At 36.1% G+C, this 21096-nt stretch overlaps 1 protein-coding gene across 1 annotated transcript in view; it reads left to right on the top strand.

Annotated features, from left to right (window-relative positions):
* PLXDC2 (plexin domain containing 2) overlaps positions 1-21096 on the top strand; it is a 438689-nt gene that overhangs the window by 378902 nt on the left and 38691 nt on the right. The window contains exons 11-13 of the mRNA XM_079773569.1: positions 990-1140; positions 2524-2562; positions 19879-20039. Of these exons, the coding sequence (XP_079629695.1) occupies positions 990-1140; positions 2524-2562; positions 19879-20039 (351 nt within the window). The remainder of the gene's footprint in view (positions 1-989; positions 1141-2523; positions 2563-19878; positions 20040-21096) is intronic.

Genomic DNA, 21096 nt, shown 5'->3' with positions numbered 1-21096 from the left:
GGATGACAAAGTGTAGAAAAAAACCTGTGTCATATCCAATTAGTGAAAAAGAAGCCATTTCAGGAACTCATTGTAAGCAGTAGTAAAGTGTGTTTTACTTCACTAATGACTAGAGAAGTTAAGAGAAGTATTTATTTAATAATAAATTCAAATGTGGGAGGAGTACCTTCCATGTCAGAATTGTTATTGTCTGTTTCCTCAAGGCCCATGTGAGGGATAGAGTTCTTTGAAGCACAAAGAGGTGGGGAGAAATACCAACTTCCAAATCATAAAAGTTTGAATGTTGAGTATTGCTACTGGTGAAGGATGTAGGATTTATTTTCATAGACTATAGGTGAAAAGTACAACATGTACCTTTCCCTGCTGTCCTCAGTAAAGCTCTGCTAGGGAAAAGATAGGTTATGTGATTACATGAGTGTTGCTCAATCCTTCACTTGAGTGGTTTCAATATTTCACAAAAGGGAACAAATTTTAAATACCCATTCAATCTGTGGGGGATTATTGTTATAATAGTAGAAGTAGTAGGGAGCAGTCACCAAATTTTTAAAATTTGTCATTATCAGTTTGATACGGAGAGAATGCATTTTTTTCTTCACATACCTAAATATGTTTTAAACCTTATCTTCATGCACATGTTTTTCTTCTTGTATAACCTTTCCTTTTTGACATCATGTCTTTTACACGTACACTGATATCAAACTTAGAGCAAGATTAACAGCAGTATTATGTAAACAGAAAAGTTATCAGCAGAAAATGATGAAATTCAAATATCCAAAGATGGAAATGCTTTTTTACATCCAATTTATTCTCTCATCTATTTTACATACTTTGTAAATGAACAAATCCCTAAATATAATCCTGTACAAAAAAAATGTATCCCTCATGTTGATTCCAGAGTCTTTTGTGATTTACAGACCAACTTCTTTGATGTAATTTTAAATAAGACATGATCACTCATAAATTGTTTTCCCATTTATTTCTCTTATTAGTCAAAGGAGAAGATGTGTGAGACTACCGAACCAATGGAAAGTTCTTCTCAGACCAGCACAACCATGCAAGCAACAACTGTGCTATTTAGGTTCTTAACAACCACCAGAAGAGCAGCGACATCCCAGCTGCCCACCAGCCTGCCCACAGAAGGTGCAAACTCATGGTGTTGACACGGACTGGAGTTGTTCTCTAGAGGGAATTTTTATTTATTTTTTTTTAGCAAACTAGATTTCTAAAGGGGAAAAGACAAAATTATTATAGAATAAAAATATGTGCTGGGATTCTTTTAATGTACTTTGCCTTTCAATAGTGGCTTACCTGTCCTCCTTAGAAAAGAAATATAGACTTCCTTTCATATTGCTAAACTTTGAAGTAACTGAATTCCACATTTTAGACACAGGATATGAGGACAAATTTATATAAAATATTCATTGATTTTGGATTCTGAACAATACATAATTCTGCTCATCTGCAATTCTAATATTTGCCTGAATACAATCAATAAAATATGTTGGTCCGTTGCCTGTAGGAGGTACTGTAAGTGTCACAGAAATTATCCTTGGGAGCCTTTCCTCTGCCAAGGGAGAGAAACATACCAGAGTCCATTAGTGCACGGGTACAATTCACTGGGGGAAGAGGAATATGAGCCAAAGTTTGTCAGTATTCTGAATGGTATCACTAAAGAGAAATGTGAGACTAGTTCGCCAAAAGTAAGCTTTGAGAGGAGAAAAATGGTCTCACTTCTTTACTGTACTATACCTTGCTTTCATTTGAATAAGGAATTAAACATGAAGCCTTTGCTTTTCATTGAAATTTACTTGGATATCAAAAATTAACTGGAATAAAGTGATAGTGAGGAAGAGGATAACTATTAAATACATTTATTTAGATATTTAACACCAATGTTATATTTTAATCCAATTTATTTAGGTTGTTATGTAGCCTGTGGAAATATTTTTGCAATTTGAATCCTACCCTATGAAATATTCCTACAGTTTGAATCCTACCCTATAAAATAAAATATAACCACTGAAATAAAAAAGTATGACCTACATTTTGTCCAAAGTCAAGATATTTTTTATGTGATGTTGGATATATTTATTAGTAATTAATAAGCATTTAACTTTTGAAGTTAAATTTGTAAATATTGGCAAATCATTACTACTCCACTTAATTTAAAATTTTCTTGATCTTAATTTTTTAATGATAAACAGGTCATACTATAAAGTCTAATTACAATTACTCATTTTTGAAAATTAAAAATAAATATATTATAAGTTACAATTATAACAATGTACTTTTCTCACAGATCTTAAGAATCATATAATACTTGAGTGAGTCTTGATCTCATGAAGAAATTTTAGTACTATCTCGTATAAGCTAGGACTTGCTCTCATTGAACAAGAAATTAACTCACTGGAGTGTTAAAATCTATTCACGTTATCATTAAAACATTAGTGGACAATTATTGCTCCTGAGATTTATGTACTTTTAAATTTTTTCTCTTGTAATAACTTTGAGTTTCTCTTTCAGATGATACCAAGATAGCATTGCATCTCAAAGATAATGGAGGTAGGAATTAACACTTTTTCTTTTATAAATATTTTTGGATACTAATCCATTTCATTCATTTTAATCTGAGAAAGGACTTTGGGGCTTCTAAATAAAGAGTGAGGTTACATTTCACTTTCTGTTGGTATTTTACAAGGGAAGAATTCAGTGTGTTGGCTTGAAAAGTAAAATGGTTTCAAGAGTAGAAAGAAATTCCAGTCCTTCTGCTATAAAAACTACAAGGCACAAATGACCAATGAAAATTGTGTATGCTGTGCTTCATTGTTTTGGTGTACGTAGTATTGGGATAATAGCAAGGATTAAGATTGAGAGGATTAGGGCTAATATACCCTGCACATCTCATATTCTTTGTTGCTCAGTTCAGGGATGGGGAACCTTTTTTTCTGCCAAGGGCCATTTGGATTTTTATAACATTATTCTCCGGCCATTCCAAATTATCAACTTAAAAATTAGCCTTCTATATTTGGTCAAATATTTAATTAACTCACCCCTAATGCCGTGGCAGGGCCAGACCAAATGCTTTCGAGGGCCTTATAAAGTGTGCGGATTGGCCGTTCTCCACCCCTGCTCTGATTCTTGGTTTAATTGTGTATGTGATTTTTCTACCCAGAGCAGGTATTAAGTTCAATTGTGTGTTTTTTTCTTTCACTAAATTGAATATTCAATATCCTTTATAAATAAAATTAAGAAATAGAACAATGTGGAAATATATTGTGCTAGGCCTTTTTATCTTTTATCTGAAGCAAGACACAAAAATTAAATATGCAAAAGAACATTTAGCTAGAGCATACTTAAAGTGTGTCTAAGTCAATTTAGAAATATCTATAATGGTACTTGAAATTTTGAGGAAGAAAGGTTTTACCAAAACAAGGCTATAAAAAATATTGACTAAAATTTTAAAAATAGTTTTTTTCCTTATTAAACTTTGTTAGTTCATTGTGTTTCTCTATCATAGTATGCTGGATCATAAAAGAGATTCTTTATCAGTAACTTTATTCAGCTCAGGAAAAGGGTCTCTTCTTAGCAGCATTTTTTTTTTGTAAATGTGGGCCTGCTGTGACATTGATCTAGACACAGTTTTACTTTTGCAGCCCCAGGTGATTTTGTGAGTATGTCAAAATTGTTAGGATATTTTTCTCTATATCTGTAGTTGGCTCCTAGATTACTTAGTCTAGGTTAAGTAGCAAATCTCTCTACGTTTTCTTAAGTATGCGTACAGTGACCTAAGATATATATATATATATATATTTACTAGAAGCCTGGTGCATGGCATTTGTGCACTGGGAGGGATCTCTCAGCCCAGCTTTCACCCTCTTGCGGTCTGGGAGCCTTCAGGGGATGTCTGACTGACAGCTTAGCACTGCCCCAGAGGCAGGAGAGGCTCCTGCCACAGCTGCCACGCTGAACCTGGCTCCTGGCTGAGTGGCACTTCCCCCGTGGGAGCGCACTGACCACCAGGGGGGCAACTTCTGTGTTGAGCATCTGCCCCCTGGTGGTCAGTGTGCATCATAGCAAGTAGTCGTTCCACCATTCGGTCGATTTGCATATTAGCCTTTTATTATGTAGGATATTTCATATCAGTTTATTTGCAAAATAAGCTACTTATCCTACCTAATAATAGACAAATATGCAAATTGACCGCACCTTCGATACGCCCAAGCCACGCCCACCAGCCAAGCCACGCCCACCAACCAATCAGGATGCGTATGCAAATCACCCTAACCAAGATTGTGGTTAATTTGCATATCAAGACAGCATGGAAAGAAGCGAAGAGCTGCAGAAGGGAGCAAAGCTGTGGAGAAGCAAGCAAGACGGGGGGGAGGAGAAGGGAGGAGTGGAGGCGGGATCTGGGAAGAAGGAAGGAGAGCGGGCGGGGCTAGGGGAGAAGAGAGAAAAGCAGGCGGGCTGGTGGAGAAGGGAGAAAAGCAGGAGGGCTGGCGGAGAAGGCGGAGCGGGGGAGAAGGGAGGAGAGCAGGCGGGGCGGGGTAGAGTGCAGCAGGAAACCCTATTGCAGGATTCTTCCTGCAACGGGAACGCTAGTCCTCTTTATATTTATCATTATTACATCAGTTGTCCATTATCTTGCTTCTATATCAGTGTTATTTCATTTATTTTTTACTCATTGTTGTATTAATGGAGTAAATGGATAGCTTTACAGCTGACCATTTGCAAGCTATATACTACCGAGAAATAAATTTAAATCTTAGTGCTTAAAGCGATTCTAGCATTCTCTCAGTTCAGGATTTTTCAAAGTCGGATGTTAGTAAATCCCATGTGAGTATCAATCCTAATGTTGGGAGTACCTCATTTGAGGAAGAGGTGTAGCATGAGATGGCTGATATGGAGGAGGGCTCCCAAGGGGCTTTTGTTGTATTTATAACATTTAATTCTTCATGGAGTAATGGTGACATGTTTGTGTATTATAATATTCTCTATGCTCTCTTTTCTCTTCTTTTTTTAATAAAATAGTCTATAGTGCTACCAGAATAAACAAAAGACTCCTATAATTAAATAGGTGTGAGGTACTCTGGGTGAGAGAAAAATGAAAGTGGTTTGGCTGGAGAATCGATCAGAGCTTTTAATGTTCATTTGCTCATTCATTTTCATGTATTCCTGCTGAGCACTGCTAACGGGGATGCATTGTTGCAGGCTTGGGCCTATGGCAGAGACCAAAACTTAGACACGTTCCTTGCTTGCAGAGAGCGTGTATTCTAAGGAAACTGTGAGATGGTAATAAAGATGGAGCAGCTAGCATTTCTCATTTGGTCATAAAATACTTTTATAAGTAGCATCTCATCGACTTAAAGTTTTGTCGAGCAACACATTGGGAACTAGGTTCCTAGAATATTGCCAACTATTCCAAGGACATTCCTTAGTGTTGTTTAAAGCAGCAAGGAATCATAAAACTGGAGATGTTTTTAATTCAGGACATTAGAACTACCTTATGACGCTGAGAAACCAAGTTAAGTAAATTTGAACATTTATAATGGATGCCTTTTTCATTTTTTGTTCTACTAGAATAGTTTACTTGGATTTCCAGGTGATACTTAGATCATTAATATGCAGCAGGTGTCCATCAGAATTTTAAAATATCACAATGAGAGTTCAAATATGTCTATATACTGGAACTATCTTCATCTCTAGGGTTGTTTACAAAATAGTTTTTCTAAAAATACAGTTAGAGCAGACTAGCCTGATCAGTATTAAGGTAAATTTTCTTTCAAAACAGTATTTAATAAAAATCACACATTATGTTTTATAGCACCTTCATCAGTATAGCAGGCTAACATTGCTTTTTATTTAATGAAATATGGAGATGCAGGAAGAGTTGCCAATTTAAATCTAACTTCATTATTTAATTAAATGTGTTGAAAAAAAAGAGTTCAGAATTGTTTTCTCCGTCGCCCTGCAGCTTAACATTTTGCAAAACTGAGCTAGTAATAAAAAGGAAGCCTGATTTAAATGTTTTCTCACATTTATTGAAAAAATTTTAATGCAAGCTAATAAATTTTTGTAAAGTGCTATATATTGTTGTAAAGACATTTAGCACCTTTTATTTCTTGATTGAAATTTCTAGTTTAGCCAAAGAACATATATAGCCATAACCCATAGACACAGACAACAGTGTGGTGATGGCCAGAGGGAAGGGAGAGTGAGGGCTGGGTGGAGGAGAATAAGGGGTGGGGGGAGGGGAGGAGGGGGAAAGGATGGGGACATCTGTAATAATGTCAACAATTAAAATAAAGAAAAAAAGTCTTTTAATTTAGAGGTCTGTACTTCTCTGGAAAAGGGGACATATTCTAAGTAGTGAATATGTAGCTAGAAACCAATGACTGTCTTTACATATTTCATCCTTTAAGTATGAGATTACCTTGGCTCTGAGTCTTTCTAGGACATGTCTATGGGTTAAAGTAGTTTATTTTCTTAGTGGAATCCACAGCTGACATGATTATACATTCACTTTCCAGGAGTTTTCTTTCATCTTTGATATCAAAGCATAAAATACCTCTGAGCAGCTAGACACCGAAAGCACACAACAGAGTTTCTCATTGACAGGGCCCACACTGAGTTACAGGCGGCTAAATCGCTCCGGGTGAATCTTCAATTGTGCATTGAGTTTCCTGCAACCTTTAGAATAGGTCTAGGTAGAGCCTCTGGAAGTTTCAGACTAGTGGTTTGATTGAACAGGTTTTTATCATCCTTCAGAGTTGAGTGGACATTCTAAGCTCTGTAGGTAACTTGGAGAAAAGAACATGAAAAAAAAAAAAAGTGAACAAAAAGAATGATATCTAGTGAGTACAGAACCCTTAATAAGATATAGTATTAATTGACTGTTGTAAGTGGCTGAATACAAAAACTCAGAAGAACCATTCTAAATATTACATATCTCCAACTGAAATATTACTGGTTGCATATTTATAGTATTAACTTTAGATTAATACATAAGTCAGGTCAATTAGTATACCTGTCCCAGAAGAGGAAGAGAAAGAAGAAAAAGTAGAAAAGGGGAGGAGGAGAGGGAGGAGGAGAAAAAGAAGAGAAAAAAATAAATATGTACTGAGTGTTTACTATGTTCCAGGCACCATTCTAAATGCTGTACATATATACCTCACTTAATTTATCTAATGCCCCTGTGGGTTGGTCCTATTTTTCATTTCCATTTTATAAGTGAGGAAATGAAGGTACAGAAAGGGTGGGTTACCTGGCTGGGATGTAACGCAGAGCTGGGATGTGACTCTATTTAACCTTGGTGCACATTTCAAGTCCTTAACTACCTCACAGTATTGCTGGTCCCTTATAATTCAGGGCTCTTACAATAAATTTCTCATGGGAAATGTCAGTATAAGGTGTTTTATGAGCACCTATTATATTCTTTTTTCCTTTATGGTAACAACTGATTATACTTATAAGTGCTTGAAAATGAAATTTCCCTTTCACATGTAAGTATGCATTAGTTTCCACTTTATCCTTTCTGTGAAAATCACAATGGGTTGATTCTCCTGTGTAATTGAATAGTGGTCGTATCACTGGCATGTGGCCTCCAAACTACAGGGCTGCTCTGTAGTTTATGCTGAAAACTTTATTTCAAGTTCTTTCAGCCTACTTGGTTCCTCTAGAAATTCAAGCTTAATTCACCATTAAGAGGTACCTATAATGTATTATTTGAATATATATAAGCATTGAAAATCACATCTTCTTGTTATATAAATGTACATAATAGTTATAAGCATTTAAAACCACAACTTGAGCCCTAGCCTGTTTTGCTCAGTGGATAGAGCATCAGAAGGGACCCAGGTTCGATTCCAGCCAAGGGCACATGCCCGGGTTGCGGGCTCGATCCCCAGTGAGGAGCGTACCGGAGGCAGCTAATCTATTATTCTCTCTTATCATTGATGTTTCTATCTCTCCCTCTCCCTTCCTTTCTTTCTGAGATCAATAAAAAATATATATATATTTAAAATAATAAATAAATAAATAAAACCACCTCTTGGTATTTAAATGTCTAACCACTAAGCTGTGCACCTGAAACTAATACCATATTGAAGGTCAACCGTAATTGGGGGGCGGGGGGGTTAAAAAAAACACATCTTTGTATTTTTAGTTCTGAGCAAAACCTTATATTAGAAGAGTTCCATTTGAAAGAAATGACCTAGCTATCAAATGCATTTTCTTGGCATTTGATTAGGTTGTTTCCAAATGGCACTCATCCCCTAAATTAAAATGTAGATGCCTTCAAGGTGCAAAGTGCACACAATGATATCCAGGACTAAAGATTTTTGAAAACTAAATCAATGGCAAGTTCTTTTAATTGAAAAGTAAAATCTTCAACCGATTTCAATTCAATTTAGCAAATTGAATTGTGCCATTCCTCTGTACTGCAGATGCTAAAATGATTTCAAGCTCTAAAATCCGGTGATTTGATTTTATTACTTAAAATTCATTGGTTGAGATTTTTCCAAGTACCAAAAGCTGCATTCTCTCTTGGTTCTTCTAATGGTTTTTCTCTTTGATAAAGTTAAGTTAAAAATAAGTTTTGACTCTAAGTTCTTCATTGCTACTAATATTTAAATAGAATCAGCACCCCGGCAGCTGTATTATGCAGGTGGTGCTGCATTTGTCATCTCTTTTTTATTTCTAGGAATTTTACTAAACCTGGATTCTAAAAGGCTGCATTCTTCAGTCAGAATGTGGTATCTCTATCAAAGAGATGCTGAAATAGCTACATTGAGACAGTTCGCAGAACACAATTAAGTTAATTTTAGGTAGAAGCCTGCAAAGTGATTTCAAAGAGCTAATGCAGATACTGTCAACTTTGATGAGCTACTATGGAATGGCTGGTCTAATTTTTGTTACTGTTGTTTAGTTTCTCATTTCTGAATACATCATAAGACTTTTTATTCAAAGAGGAAATGTTAGAACATTATTTTGACTTTTTCATTGGAACATTTCTAAGTATATTTTTATGACCTCGTCTGTAGTGACAGATCAAGTGTCTAGTGTTTCATTTATCATTCAGTTGAATTATTTTTTTATTTTAATACATAAATAATAAAAGCAACCTATCTTTCATGTCTTCTACCTGTCTTCCCTTGTTGTTGGTGGGTTGTTTTTTTCATCTACTTCTTCTGCACAGGTCGCAGTCTTGTAAGCAAAGGGAAACTGTTCTTTCCTTTTGACAGGCTATTGAATATCTATTGCTTGCCATTTCTAAAAAACGTAACTATCTTGTCGTTTGCTTTTATCTTTTGCTTTGTTTGACTACTTTTCATGATAGAACTGACTCTAATCTAAGTATATATATGCACCATGCTTCAGAATGTTATTTTTAATACCCCCAAGGATTAAAGATTTCTCTCAAAAAATGTTATCCAGAGTAGTGGTTCTCAAGTTTTTCTGTACATTGAAATCACCTGGGTATTCTCATCTAATTCTATTATTCCAGCTTATAAAGCCCCAGCCCTCAGATCACCCTCTTGTCCAGTTAAACTGGACTCCTGGAGCTGGGATCCAGACAGGAATATTTTAAGCTCCCCCGGGGGACTCCCATGAAAAGTCGAATTGTGAGCTAGTGGCGTGATGCAATGCCTCAGAAATATTATGAGCATCGGAATCACTGGGGGCAGAGGGGGTCCTGTTGAAATGCATTGTCTGCTGTAGGAGTTCTGGGGTGGAGACCAACCTTTGCACTGCATCTCTAACACGCTCTCAGGCAATGCAGGGACCACCAGTTCACAGACCAGACTTAGAGTATCAAGAATTGAATGAACTCTGGATTTCTTTCTGCCAGAGTCCCATAAGAATGACCTATCTTACCCTGAGTGCATCCATTGGTCCTTATCTATGCCTCATGACTCCCCTAAAACAAAATTTGAATTAGTGGCGACAAGAAATTACCTCTGTCTACATGTAAAGAATGCAGCTTACTCAGCAGAGACAGGGGCCCCAAAAGCATTATGCCTGTTATATCTTGCGAATCATTTTAATATGTGTGAAAATTTGTATAGTTTCACTGTTGCAATTATTTATTTTGATAAAGAGAGTTGCATTTTCTGTATTTTGTTGAACCATATGGAATTGCTAATTCCCTTTTTATCATTTTTGACCTGCAATAATTGCAGTTTCATTGTCCGATGTAAAGTTTAAAAAATTGTTATCCGACATAGGAAAAGATAAAGAAAAATCACATTGGAATACACTGTTTCCCTTCATGTTGATTTATAGAGTTTAAGTTGCTGATAGAACATAGAACAAAATTACGTAGCAGAAGCTCTCAAGAAATACACATATGGTTCCAAGAAGTAGCTCTCAATACAATTTCCATTTGTCATCAGCTAAATCGTTTACTATATCCTTCTCTCATCAATACCTTCTTTCCTTTCTGTGCTCATCCCCTATATAATTTTAACATATGTTAACATCATGCTCAGCAGCCATTAAAGAATAAATACAAAAATGCAGAGCTAAGTGTAAATGGAATTCTAAGAAATATTTGTTTAACCTAAAGAAGGCAAGAGTGGAGTAAAAACGGGCCACATATTGGATGGACACAAAGAAAACAAATAGCAAATGGTAGATCCAAATCCAGTTATATCAATAATTATATTAACTGTAAAAATAATCACTCCAGTTAAAAACATAGATTATCAGACTGACTTTTTCAAAAGCAAGATCCAGTTATCTACTGTATAAGAGATGAATATGAAACATAAAGACATAAAATGCTTTAAGGTAAAATGGTGAAAAAATATATGAAAACCTAACAATAGAATGGCTATATAAATACAGATTTCATAGACGTAAGGTCTAAGAGTATCCACAGAAGAAAAGAGAAGAAAGTATTAAAATGATAGCAAGGTCAGTTCATCAGGAAGACATTACAACATTAAAAATTGGACCAACAAATATTAAAATTAGAAAATATATAGATTTAAACAACACTATCAACCACCTTGTTCTGGTTGATATTTCAGAACTCTGTTCCTAACAACTATAGAATATTTTTCAAGTATACATTGCATGGTCACCAAAATAGACCACATACTGAACCATAAAGATATCTTAAATTTCAAAATATTGGTTTTATAGACTATATTCTCTATAAAAGAATCAAACAAGTATCAGTAATGATATGATACCTGAAAAAATCTTAGATTTGTGACAGGTAAAACCACTTCTAAATAATATAGGGATCAAAGAAGAAATCATAAGGAAAATTAGCAAACATTGCAGCTGAATAATAATGGCTACAATAAACTAGTATTTGTGGGATGCTGCTAGAAAGTACTAAGAAAGAAATGTATAGTTCTAAACACTTATATGAGAAAAAAGAAGATTTAAAATAATGACCCACGCCTGCATTTAAGAAGTCTAAGGAAGTGAGCATTAAGCCCAAAATAAGTACAAGGAAGGAAACAAGATGAGTAGGGGGAAAAAAATAAAAAAGAAATGCAAAATAAGCAAATGATAGAGAATATTAACAAAGTCAAAAGTTGGTTCTTTGAAAGTTTTAATAAATTTAATAGCCCCTAAAAGACTGTTTTAAAAATTGATAAATTCATTAAAATTGAAAACTTTTGTTCATCAAACTTTTGTTAATACTTACAATATTCATATTGCAAATACAAAAGACTTCCAGCCAAAAAAATATCAGAACTCTTGCAAACCCTATATAATAAAACCCTAATATGCAAATCAACTGAACAAGGAACGAGACTGGTCGCTATGATGCGCAACACAGGAGCTGCCCCCTGGTGGTCAGTGTGCTTCCATAGGGGGAGCGCTGCTCAGCCAGAAGCTGAGCTCACAGCTGGCAAGTGCAGTGGTGGTGGCAGGAGTCTCTCCCACCTCCTCTGCAGGTGGGCAGTAAGGAGTGAGGGGTCCTGGACTGCGAGAGCCCGGACTTAGGAGATCAGGCCTAAGCCGGCAGGCAGACATCCCCCAAGGGGTCCCGGACTCTGAGAGGGTGCAGGCCAGGCTGAGGGACCCCCTCCAGTGCATGAATTTTGTGCACTGGGCCTCTAGTTAATAATAAAAAGGCACCCAACCAAAACCTCAGTGAAATACAAATTCATGTGACTACAACTAAAAAGACATGACACTAATATTGAAGATACAGTATACTGGAAAAGTGGCAGTTTCTTACAAATTAAAAATGTCTTCCTTTTCAGCCATAAATTCTACCTCTAAAAATTCATCCAAGAGAAACACACCCACAAAAATATTGTACAAGAATATTCATAGCAACAATATTCATAATTACAATACCAAAAAGAATCCAAAAGTTCAGTGATAAAACAATAAACAAACTGCATTTATGCACACAATGGACTTACTATTCATCAGAAAGAAAATAAAACTAGTGATGCATGCAGTGACACAGATACATTTTTTAAAATACGCATGACAGAGTACATAGAGTATTTAATTTATATGAATTCCATGTAGGTAAAATTAATCTACAATAGTAGAAATCAGCACAGTGGTTGCCCACTGTGGGGTGTGGTAGGGAGTGGTAAACATTGACTGGAAATGGGAAAATGGGACTTTCTGAGGCCATGGAAGTGTTCTATATCTTGATTTGGCTAATGGTTACTTTGGTATTTAATGTTATAAAAATATGTTGAATTATTCACTTAAGATCTGTGTCTTTCAAGGATGCAAAATATACCTCAGGAAAAGAGAGAGAGAGAGAGAGAGAGAGAGAGAGAGAGAGAGAGAGAGAGAGAGAGAGAGAGAAAGTTTTAACTACGCCCTGCATAGTTACTAATAACGATAATATTATTTAGCAATTATAGGGCTGTTACTATATACCACCAGGCACTTTCCTAAGGGCTTTGCCTACTTACTAGTATATAATGTAATCCTTAAAGCACCCTATAATGAAAGAACGATTATAATCCCATTTACACATGAAGTATTAGCAGCACAGATTTAACTCATTTGTCTGGGGTCACGTAGTTCATACAGGACACACAGGGCTACACCACCAAATGCTCTGGTGTCAGAGCAGGCGCTGTGCTCCCCTTGCCATCCTGGCCTGCAGGGAGCATCGCTTCACAGGTCGCTCAGTCAACTATGCAGCCATTTGTCTGCCCCCACCGCCCCCCACACACACACACACACATTAAAGCCAGGCAGGATCTCAGCAAACACAGCATCACCAATTGCCAAACCAAGGAGTCCAATGAGCCTATGGCTCCGCCTATCCCATCTCCCAAGACTTTGAGAGCAAAGCCCTTCCAAATGTAAAGCTCCTGGGAGCCCTGCATACCCGTGAGTGGGGCCCTTTTACACATCTGATTGGATGGGAAGGGTTAGGCTGAGACTAGTGCTCACCTCCTAATCATAGTCTATCCCACGTTCAACGTGTGGAACTTCATGTTTCAGGAAACTGGATATTCCAGGACCCGAGAGGCAGGCAATTGTGTCAAGTAGAATTTTATAGCATCTTTCTTCCCAGGCAGGCTAGTGTATTCTGTCCCTGTTTTAGGGTCATTATCTGAGCCATGCTTTGCCAGTATTGATGCTAAGCTGTGAAATATAAATAGCCTGCAAAACTGGTTCTCAGCGGTTTCTGTATTTTCTTTCTGCCCTTGATATATTTTATTAGTTCTGGTAACACAAACTAAAATGAAATTCCAGGCTCTGCTCATTTTTTTTTTCCAGTTTGATTGTCTCCTTGAGATACAGAGCACATACATGTGGTCCTGCCCATTTACCCTCCTGGGGATTGTATACATCAAACCACAGCAAATAACAAAAGCATTTTATGGTGGTTAAGAACATCAGGAACTAAAGTTTCAACCCTGAGGCGCACACTGGCCAGATTGGTATCTCGAGCAACTAAAGTAGCCCATGCTTTCTTAGGAAGCCCAAAGATTTTCATTAATTTCTAACATAAACTCAGGTACCAGAGAAATTGGTTTAATATTCAGCAGTTTTCAAAAGAAGCTGCTTATGGATAATCGTCATAAGGTCAATTTTATTTACATAGCCTACTGACACTTTGAGCCCTGGCAGCTGAGCTTTTGTTTTTCAAATTTTGGCTGCAGGTTCATACCCAACTTCACAGTTACTACTGGGTTCTGGGGATAGTTGACCCCATAAGGACCTTGGTGGCCTGTTTTCCTAGGGGTGGGTATTCGGAGCAGGTGCAAGTGAGATAGATCTTGATCTTTCCAATAGAAAAGCTATTCATTGAGAAGTCCTTGCTTACAACCAACATGCACTTTAACTTTAGCAGGAGAATGAATCCCATTTCCATGGATAATTTCAAGAAAGCCTCATATTGACCTAGGAGGTACAAAGGTTCCAAATTAGCTGAGCAGATTGGACACGCATCTATCTTTCCATTGATAGGAGGAGGGTAAAGAGAATTTTTCCGCCCTGTTCAGAAAACCTGGTGGATTTGATAAGAAAGTAAGCATTCATTGTTATAATCAAAAGTTTGTCTGTAAATGGACTCTTAACATAAGTGACTTGGTGGCTTAGAATCACTCTGTTCTGTACTCTTGCATCTTGAAATTATTTTTCCAATCGTATTTCTGGTATTCCAAAAGCACTGTGAATATGCTCATTAGGAAACTCTCTAAAATTTTTCTGTAATTTAAAACCCTAATTTCTTAACCACTGCAAGGGTTTGGCATAAAATTAAAAGAGAAACTATTTCCACAAAATTCTTTAGTTTAATTTTTTGCTGGAGAATTAGGTACTAGGATTTCTTTTCTGTGGGTTTTACGTAGAGATTTATTTTTTCAAAAATAATTTTTGAATGTATTCTTAAATATAGAAACAAGACAACTTTGTATAGAATGCTGATGTTAGGAAAACTTTAAAAGTTAGGTCTTATAAAGAGCTTGGTTGCAGAAAATATTGGAGGCATAGGTACATTGTTTTTTAAAAGTAGTACATACACATAAGAAATGAAAAATGATAATGGATCACTCCAGAGGCTTATTTTTGGTCTTGTGTGGCCATGATACTGTGAACGCTTTGCTCTTAGGTGCTCAGATATACGCCTGCATGAGGGCTCTGATCGCATAACGAGGCCAGAGGCACGCTGGGCTGTGACTGCTCTCCAAAATCCCCCGTTTTGATGGAATCAAGCATTTCTTTTAATATGATTTCATGGTAATTTTATTTAGCGTCATTTTTCTAAGATAAAAAGCAATGGATTATTGTTTAAAAAGATTGTCATGCCCTAAGCTCCTTTAGCCCAGAATGCTTTCTATGTTTCCCTGAATGAAATTTCACAGTCGCCATGTAGTAGCACAGGCCGCAAAAGAGAATCTGGGCCAGCTGCTCCTGCCAGCTATTGTTCTCGCCATACATAATGCACTTAGCTGTGTCTTTTGCACTCATTGTAACATCTTTTCACAGTACTTACCCAAATCCCTCCTGTGGAGATGTCATAATGTGGTTTATGAATGTGTTGTCACAGTGAAACATATTATGGATTAGGTATAGCTTGTATAATATTTCAAGGTACCCTACTGCCTACATAATTTTGACAGATTGGTAAGCACCCCAAAAAGTAGTGAGACCGTGATTAAGAAACTGAAAGAACTAAGAGAATTAGGAAAAATAAGAGAATAGCCCTGGCCAGTGGCTCAGTTGATTAGAGTGTCATCCTGTGCACCAAAGGGTTCTGGGTTTGACTCCCAGTCGGCATGTACAAGAGGCAACTGATTGTTTTTGTTTCTCTTTCACATTGATGTCTCTCTCTCTCTCTCTCTCTCTCTCTCTCTCTCTCTCTCTCTCTCTCTCTCATATCAATAAAAACATATCCTGGGGTGAGGATTTTAAAAAATAAGAGAATGCATAAAACATCAGGAGAAACACTAAATTATCATGGCTGTAGAAAAGCTGAAAGAGCTAAATAAGAGAATGCATAAAACATCAGGAGAAACACTAAATTATCATGGCTGTAGAAAAGCTGAAAGAGCTAAGAGGAAAAATGTATGAGCTACAAAATGAGATCAGTTACAAGGGAAACTTTAAAAGGAAAGTTAATTTATTGAAAAATTGTATCACTTGATTTTCTTCCATTACATGCTTTAGCTTATAAATGGGTTAGGTAATATTCTACAGGGAATGTCCTGTGTCTCTGTGTGTGTTTTTAAGCCAAAAATGGAACACTGACATATTGAGCATTTATAGTTTAACTTTACTTATCTTTTTAAAAGAACATTTTGACATTATCTGCATAAGATTTATGAATTTTGAACAAGTTTGTGCAAGATTTTGTCCAAAGCCTCTTGGTCCCCCAAAGGACATTAATACAAAGCAGAATTTATGGGCTGTGGTGTTTCTTTTTAAAGCCAAGGGGAGAGTTAGTTCTAAAGTGAATAAAATTTCAGACAAGGAGCATTTGTATTTTAGTTTTACTTTATTTCTGGACTTAAACTATTGGCAAGATTTAATAGTGGGCACAGATCATTTTAGCAATGTATAAAAATCTTTTTATCATACTGAAGAATTGTACTTTTAACAGACTATCAATGCTATGTGCTGTAAACCTTGAAAAATGTCAGCCACAGAAAAAAAAAGAAGACATAGAGGTTTAAAATTAAATGTTACACTTTGAAGAAACATATCAAACTTTCTTCTCTTTCCTCCTATCTTCTTTCTTCTTTTTTTTTTTATTTTTATCTTTCCTCTTATCAACAAGTCATAAAATTTTCTTGAAATGCAGCAAATTAAACATATTTACGTAAGGTCTTAAATATTATCTAATCTGTACTTAATGCCTTTTAAAACTGTTGTTTTTGCTATCATCATAACTAAAACTACCCCCATATCGCAAATTGCTTTGATACATTTGACAATTCTCACAGTCCTCTTTGTGTCTAAATATTGATCTGCATCTTATAAAGTACTAAAAACTAGAAATTCGAACGTCTCATCAGATGAGAGCAAATTATATTTGATAGTATTGCATTTCTGTACATGATGTATGTTTTAAAATGTCTTCAACATAGTACAAAGAAGGCCTTGATTTGATAGACTTTTCAAATATATGTATATACGTATTTTTGTGGCTTTGAGGCTCTACTTTATGGTGTCTTGTCCTATATCATTAATTCCTAGGGGAGGATGTTGTTTGGCTTTTGAATATAAGTGAAAGAGCATTAAGATAATCCTCAGGGTGGAATAAAAGTTTGGGTCCCTCCTGACCTTTCTGAATATTCTCCCAGATTCTAATAGACTATTTTAGGGACCGTTTCTATTGATTGTTTTCCCTTTGAATAAGCCACACCTTTCTGTGAATTTTTGTTCAAAACCAGACATTTGAACCTAATAATGTGGTAACTCTGGGAATCAAATTATTTTCCTACCCCAGGATTTTCTAGGTTTGGTTATTGTTGTTTGTTTGTTTGCTTTTATTGTTGCAGGCTGTCTCTGTATTGAAGTTCAGCTTGAAGTATAAACTTAAGGTCTTCTCAAGTCTATTCTGAGACTTCCTCTGGGTGTGCACTGTCACTTTTAAGTTTTCCCCTTATGCATAGTTGTTTTTGAGTGTTCTACTTGTTCATGTCTGGCTTCTAAAAGGGGAAAATGAGAAAAGTAAAGAGGGAAGCAATAAGAAGGGTGGTGCCTCTTTTTATCTTTTTTAATGGGTTTTTATTGACTTTAGAAAGAGAGAGAGGAAAAATAGAGAGAGAGAGAAACTTCAATTGGCTGCCTCCTGCACACCCCCTTCTGAAGATCAAGCCTGCAACCTGGGCATGTGCCCTGACTTGCAATGGAACCAGCAACCTTTCAGTGCACAGTATGATGCCCAGCCAACTCAGCCACACTTGCCAAGGCAGAAGAATGCTGGCTCTTTAAATCCCTTGGAATTCAGTCAACCAAAGGGGGAGAGGCTTGCAATCATGGGGGAGGTGCAACAAAACAACTGCCTGTCTTTCTGTGTGCACCTCTGTGATCAGAAGCACCAATCAGTGATCAGTACACATGCACAGCTGCCTGTCACATGGTGCAGGGGTGAAGGTTCGGTAGCTACTACTGTGCTAAGAGCTGAAATTGACTGAAATTAATCACAATGTACGGTCTAAGCCTTCCCTGGGAAGTTGAAAGCCTTCCATATAGTCCAGAGTCCAAAATAGCAATCTTAGACCAGCTATTTCCAACCTTCTTCATCGCATGGCACACATAAACTAATTACTAAAATTCTGTGGCACACCAAGAAATATATTTTTGCCACTCTGAAAAAGTATATATATAGTTTTGATTCATTCACACCAGATGACTGTTGTTGTATTGACTGTTGTCATTCTTTTTAATTTAACAATCTGAGGGAAAAGAAGTCAAGTGTCCCTGACTAAATAGTCAGGTATTGAATGTTTTAGAAATTCTTGTGGCACAGCAGTGTGCCTGCCTTGGCACACTGTTTGAAAATCACTGTCTTGGACAGATGCTGCCAGTGCAATTGTTATCTAGGTGGGGAGACAGATTCCTGATACTTGACTGCCGTCTTCCCAGAGTTCTCTCAGTAAATGATTTTTTATATAATGAATTACTCTTTACATTTTACATTCTTTCACTAATGAATTTCTGCTAGGTAAGGGAAAGCTTTAGGGTTTTGATCTTTATTTGATTTGGAGAAAGATCACTGAAGAACAATAAGGATCTCAAGCAGAGAAAACAAACAATAGCAACTTCAAAGGAAGGGTGGGAAAATTGGGGAGGTCAAGTTTCTTCGATTTATCTAGAATTCTGTTATTTAGCATTCGCCACACATTCTGATAGGCAGTCATATTTTTTGTATTAAAATTTTTAAAAAAGAAATAAATTGGTGCTTATTAAATGTGATTTAATAGACCAAAAAATCATTAAACTATAGAGGCAAATGGTGAAAATAACAAAGACATAAATTGGTAACGAAATTATTAGGAATCACTGTTCTAAAACTTCTATGACTCTTAATGAATTTTCTCAGTCAAAAATACCAATTTTATTTTGCACTAAGATACAGTTACCTGCTGCACATAATTTAAGAAGATCTTCTCTAGATGCCTGGGTAGTCATCAAAGATTATAGAATTTTAGAACAAGATGATATTTTATAGATTACTTTTGTTTGGTTGATTAACTTTAAGTTGGAAAGTTATTACTTTAGAAATTCAGAAATACCTCTCTGAAAATGAGTATTATGGTGGAAAGCATCTCAGTAAAAGTTGGAGAAAATTGTATTGGTCTGTGGCATAGTGGGATATTTTTATATGTTGTGTGTTCCCTTTAGATAGTGATAAAACTATTTGAGGGTCATTTAGCTTCCATCTGTTATATTTTTAAAGAACATTGAAGTTTAAAACAGATTTTGAAAATTATCCTTTGAACTCATGCAGACTTTCTTAAAATGCCTGTCTAGCCCACAAAAAAAAAGATGTTTAACACTCTTCAATTTAAAATTTCCTAAAGAAAATGAGAGAGGAGTTTTTGAAAAGTAATCAATTTTCCCATAGGTAAAAGTGCCAGTGGTTTAATGAGAAAAATCAAAGTTAAGGTTATTACATAGTTAGAGTTTTAGATTTTCTGCAGTACTTTTAGAACAAAGGCTATTGATCTTGCTTATTGAACTATAAATTATAACGTAATTATAAATATATCTTTAATCACTAATAGTATGAATATTTTTATTGCCCAAATAAAGAGCATCTACCTTCTAAAATGGGTGTTATGGAAAAGAAAAGTTGCACAGGAAGTAAAAAAATATCCAACAGTACTTTACTTAAAATATAAATATTCCTTCTAATGAAAATTCAAACTTAAGAGTGCACACATGGATGTCCTGACAGCTGTGTTGTTCTCTTAGCTTCCACAGATGACAGTGCAGCCGAGAAGAAAGGGGGGACCCTGCATGCTGGCCTCATTGTTGGAATCCTCATCCTGGTCCTCATTATAGCAGCAGCCATTCTTGTGACCGTCTATATGTATCATCATCCAACATCAACAGCCAGCATCTTCTTTATTGAGGTAAGTTGCAAGTATTACACATACAACCATACTAATTCACAAACTCTCTCCATTTGCTAACATCACCTGTACTTAATATTTTGCACATTATTTCTTCACTTTGCAGTTGGAAGCTGGCCGATTTCTCTCTCTCTCACACACACACACACACACACACACACACACACACACACATTGATAGATAGCTTTCATGTGATGAGTTCAGTTACTTCATCTCAGGAGCTTTTAAAGAAATCACCCATCTTGCTTTTCATAGATTTAAAGGAAAATGGAAACCATACTTTTTCGTCCTTTTATACCTAATATGTTAACCAGCTATTCTCCTGATTCTATAATGAAATGCAGCATATGCTGGAGGCTAAAGAGCTTTTCTAAAATCAGTTAATCAATAAATGCTAATTAAGTTCTGGCTGCATGCAAGTTACTATATGGTGGGCTTGCTCTCAAAATGCTCACAAACTATTCAGGAAAAATAATAGCTTTCTATTATAACAGATAAAACAAAAAGATAATGGTATGGGCCATCACAACTTTGTGTAATGATGTATATTTTTATATTTATACTAGGGGTCCAGTGCACGAATTTGTGTACATTGAAAGAAAATTAGTTAGAAGAAACATTTTAATATCTCTATTTGCCCTTTCTCTATAACAGAAGTGTCAACCAAATTCACAATCAACAATGACAGATCGAAACACAAGCATGCGATTGGCGCCAGTGAAAACTTTATATGTATCGCACATGCATGAGTCAACTTAGCCTTTTATTTATAGATACAGAATAAACTTGCTTAATTAGACCTGCTTTCTGATTTAGCTAAACTTTTTCCAGCCCAGTGAAGCACCCCAACTTCTCTTTCAGGTAATTGTCAGCAACACAGCAGTAAATATCAACATGAAGCAGATTATTATTGCAGATCACACAGGGAGAAAAGAGAGTAAAATATTTAACTGCAGCAGTGTTTGACTATATTCTGCTCAGTGAGAAAACCTGAGTCATTTTCAAGGTCCACCATTTCTTACTTCTTTTCAGTCGGGTCAAGTTTCTAAGCTTTCT

This window comes from Cnephaeus nilssonii (assembly GCF_951640355.1).
Source record: "Cnephaeus nilssonii genome assembly, chromosome: 1".
In the NCBI taxonomy this organism is placed as follows: domain Eukaryota; kingdom Metazoa; phylum Chordata; class Mammalia; order Chiroptera; family Vespertilionidae; genus Cnephaeus; species Cnephaeus nilssonii.
The sequence above is the reverse complement of the archived record's forward strand: the minus strand, read 5'-3'. Positions and strand labels throughout refer to the sequence as shown.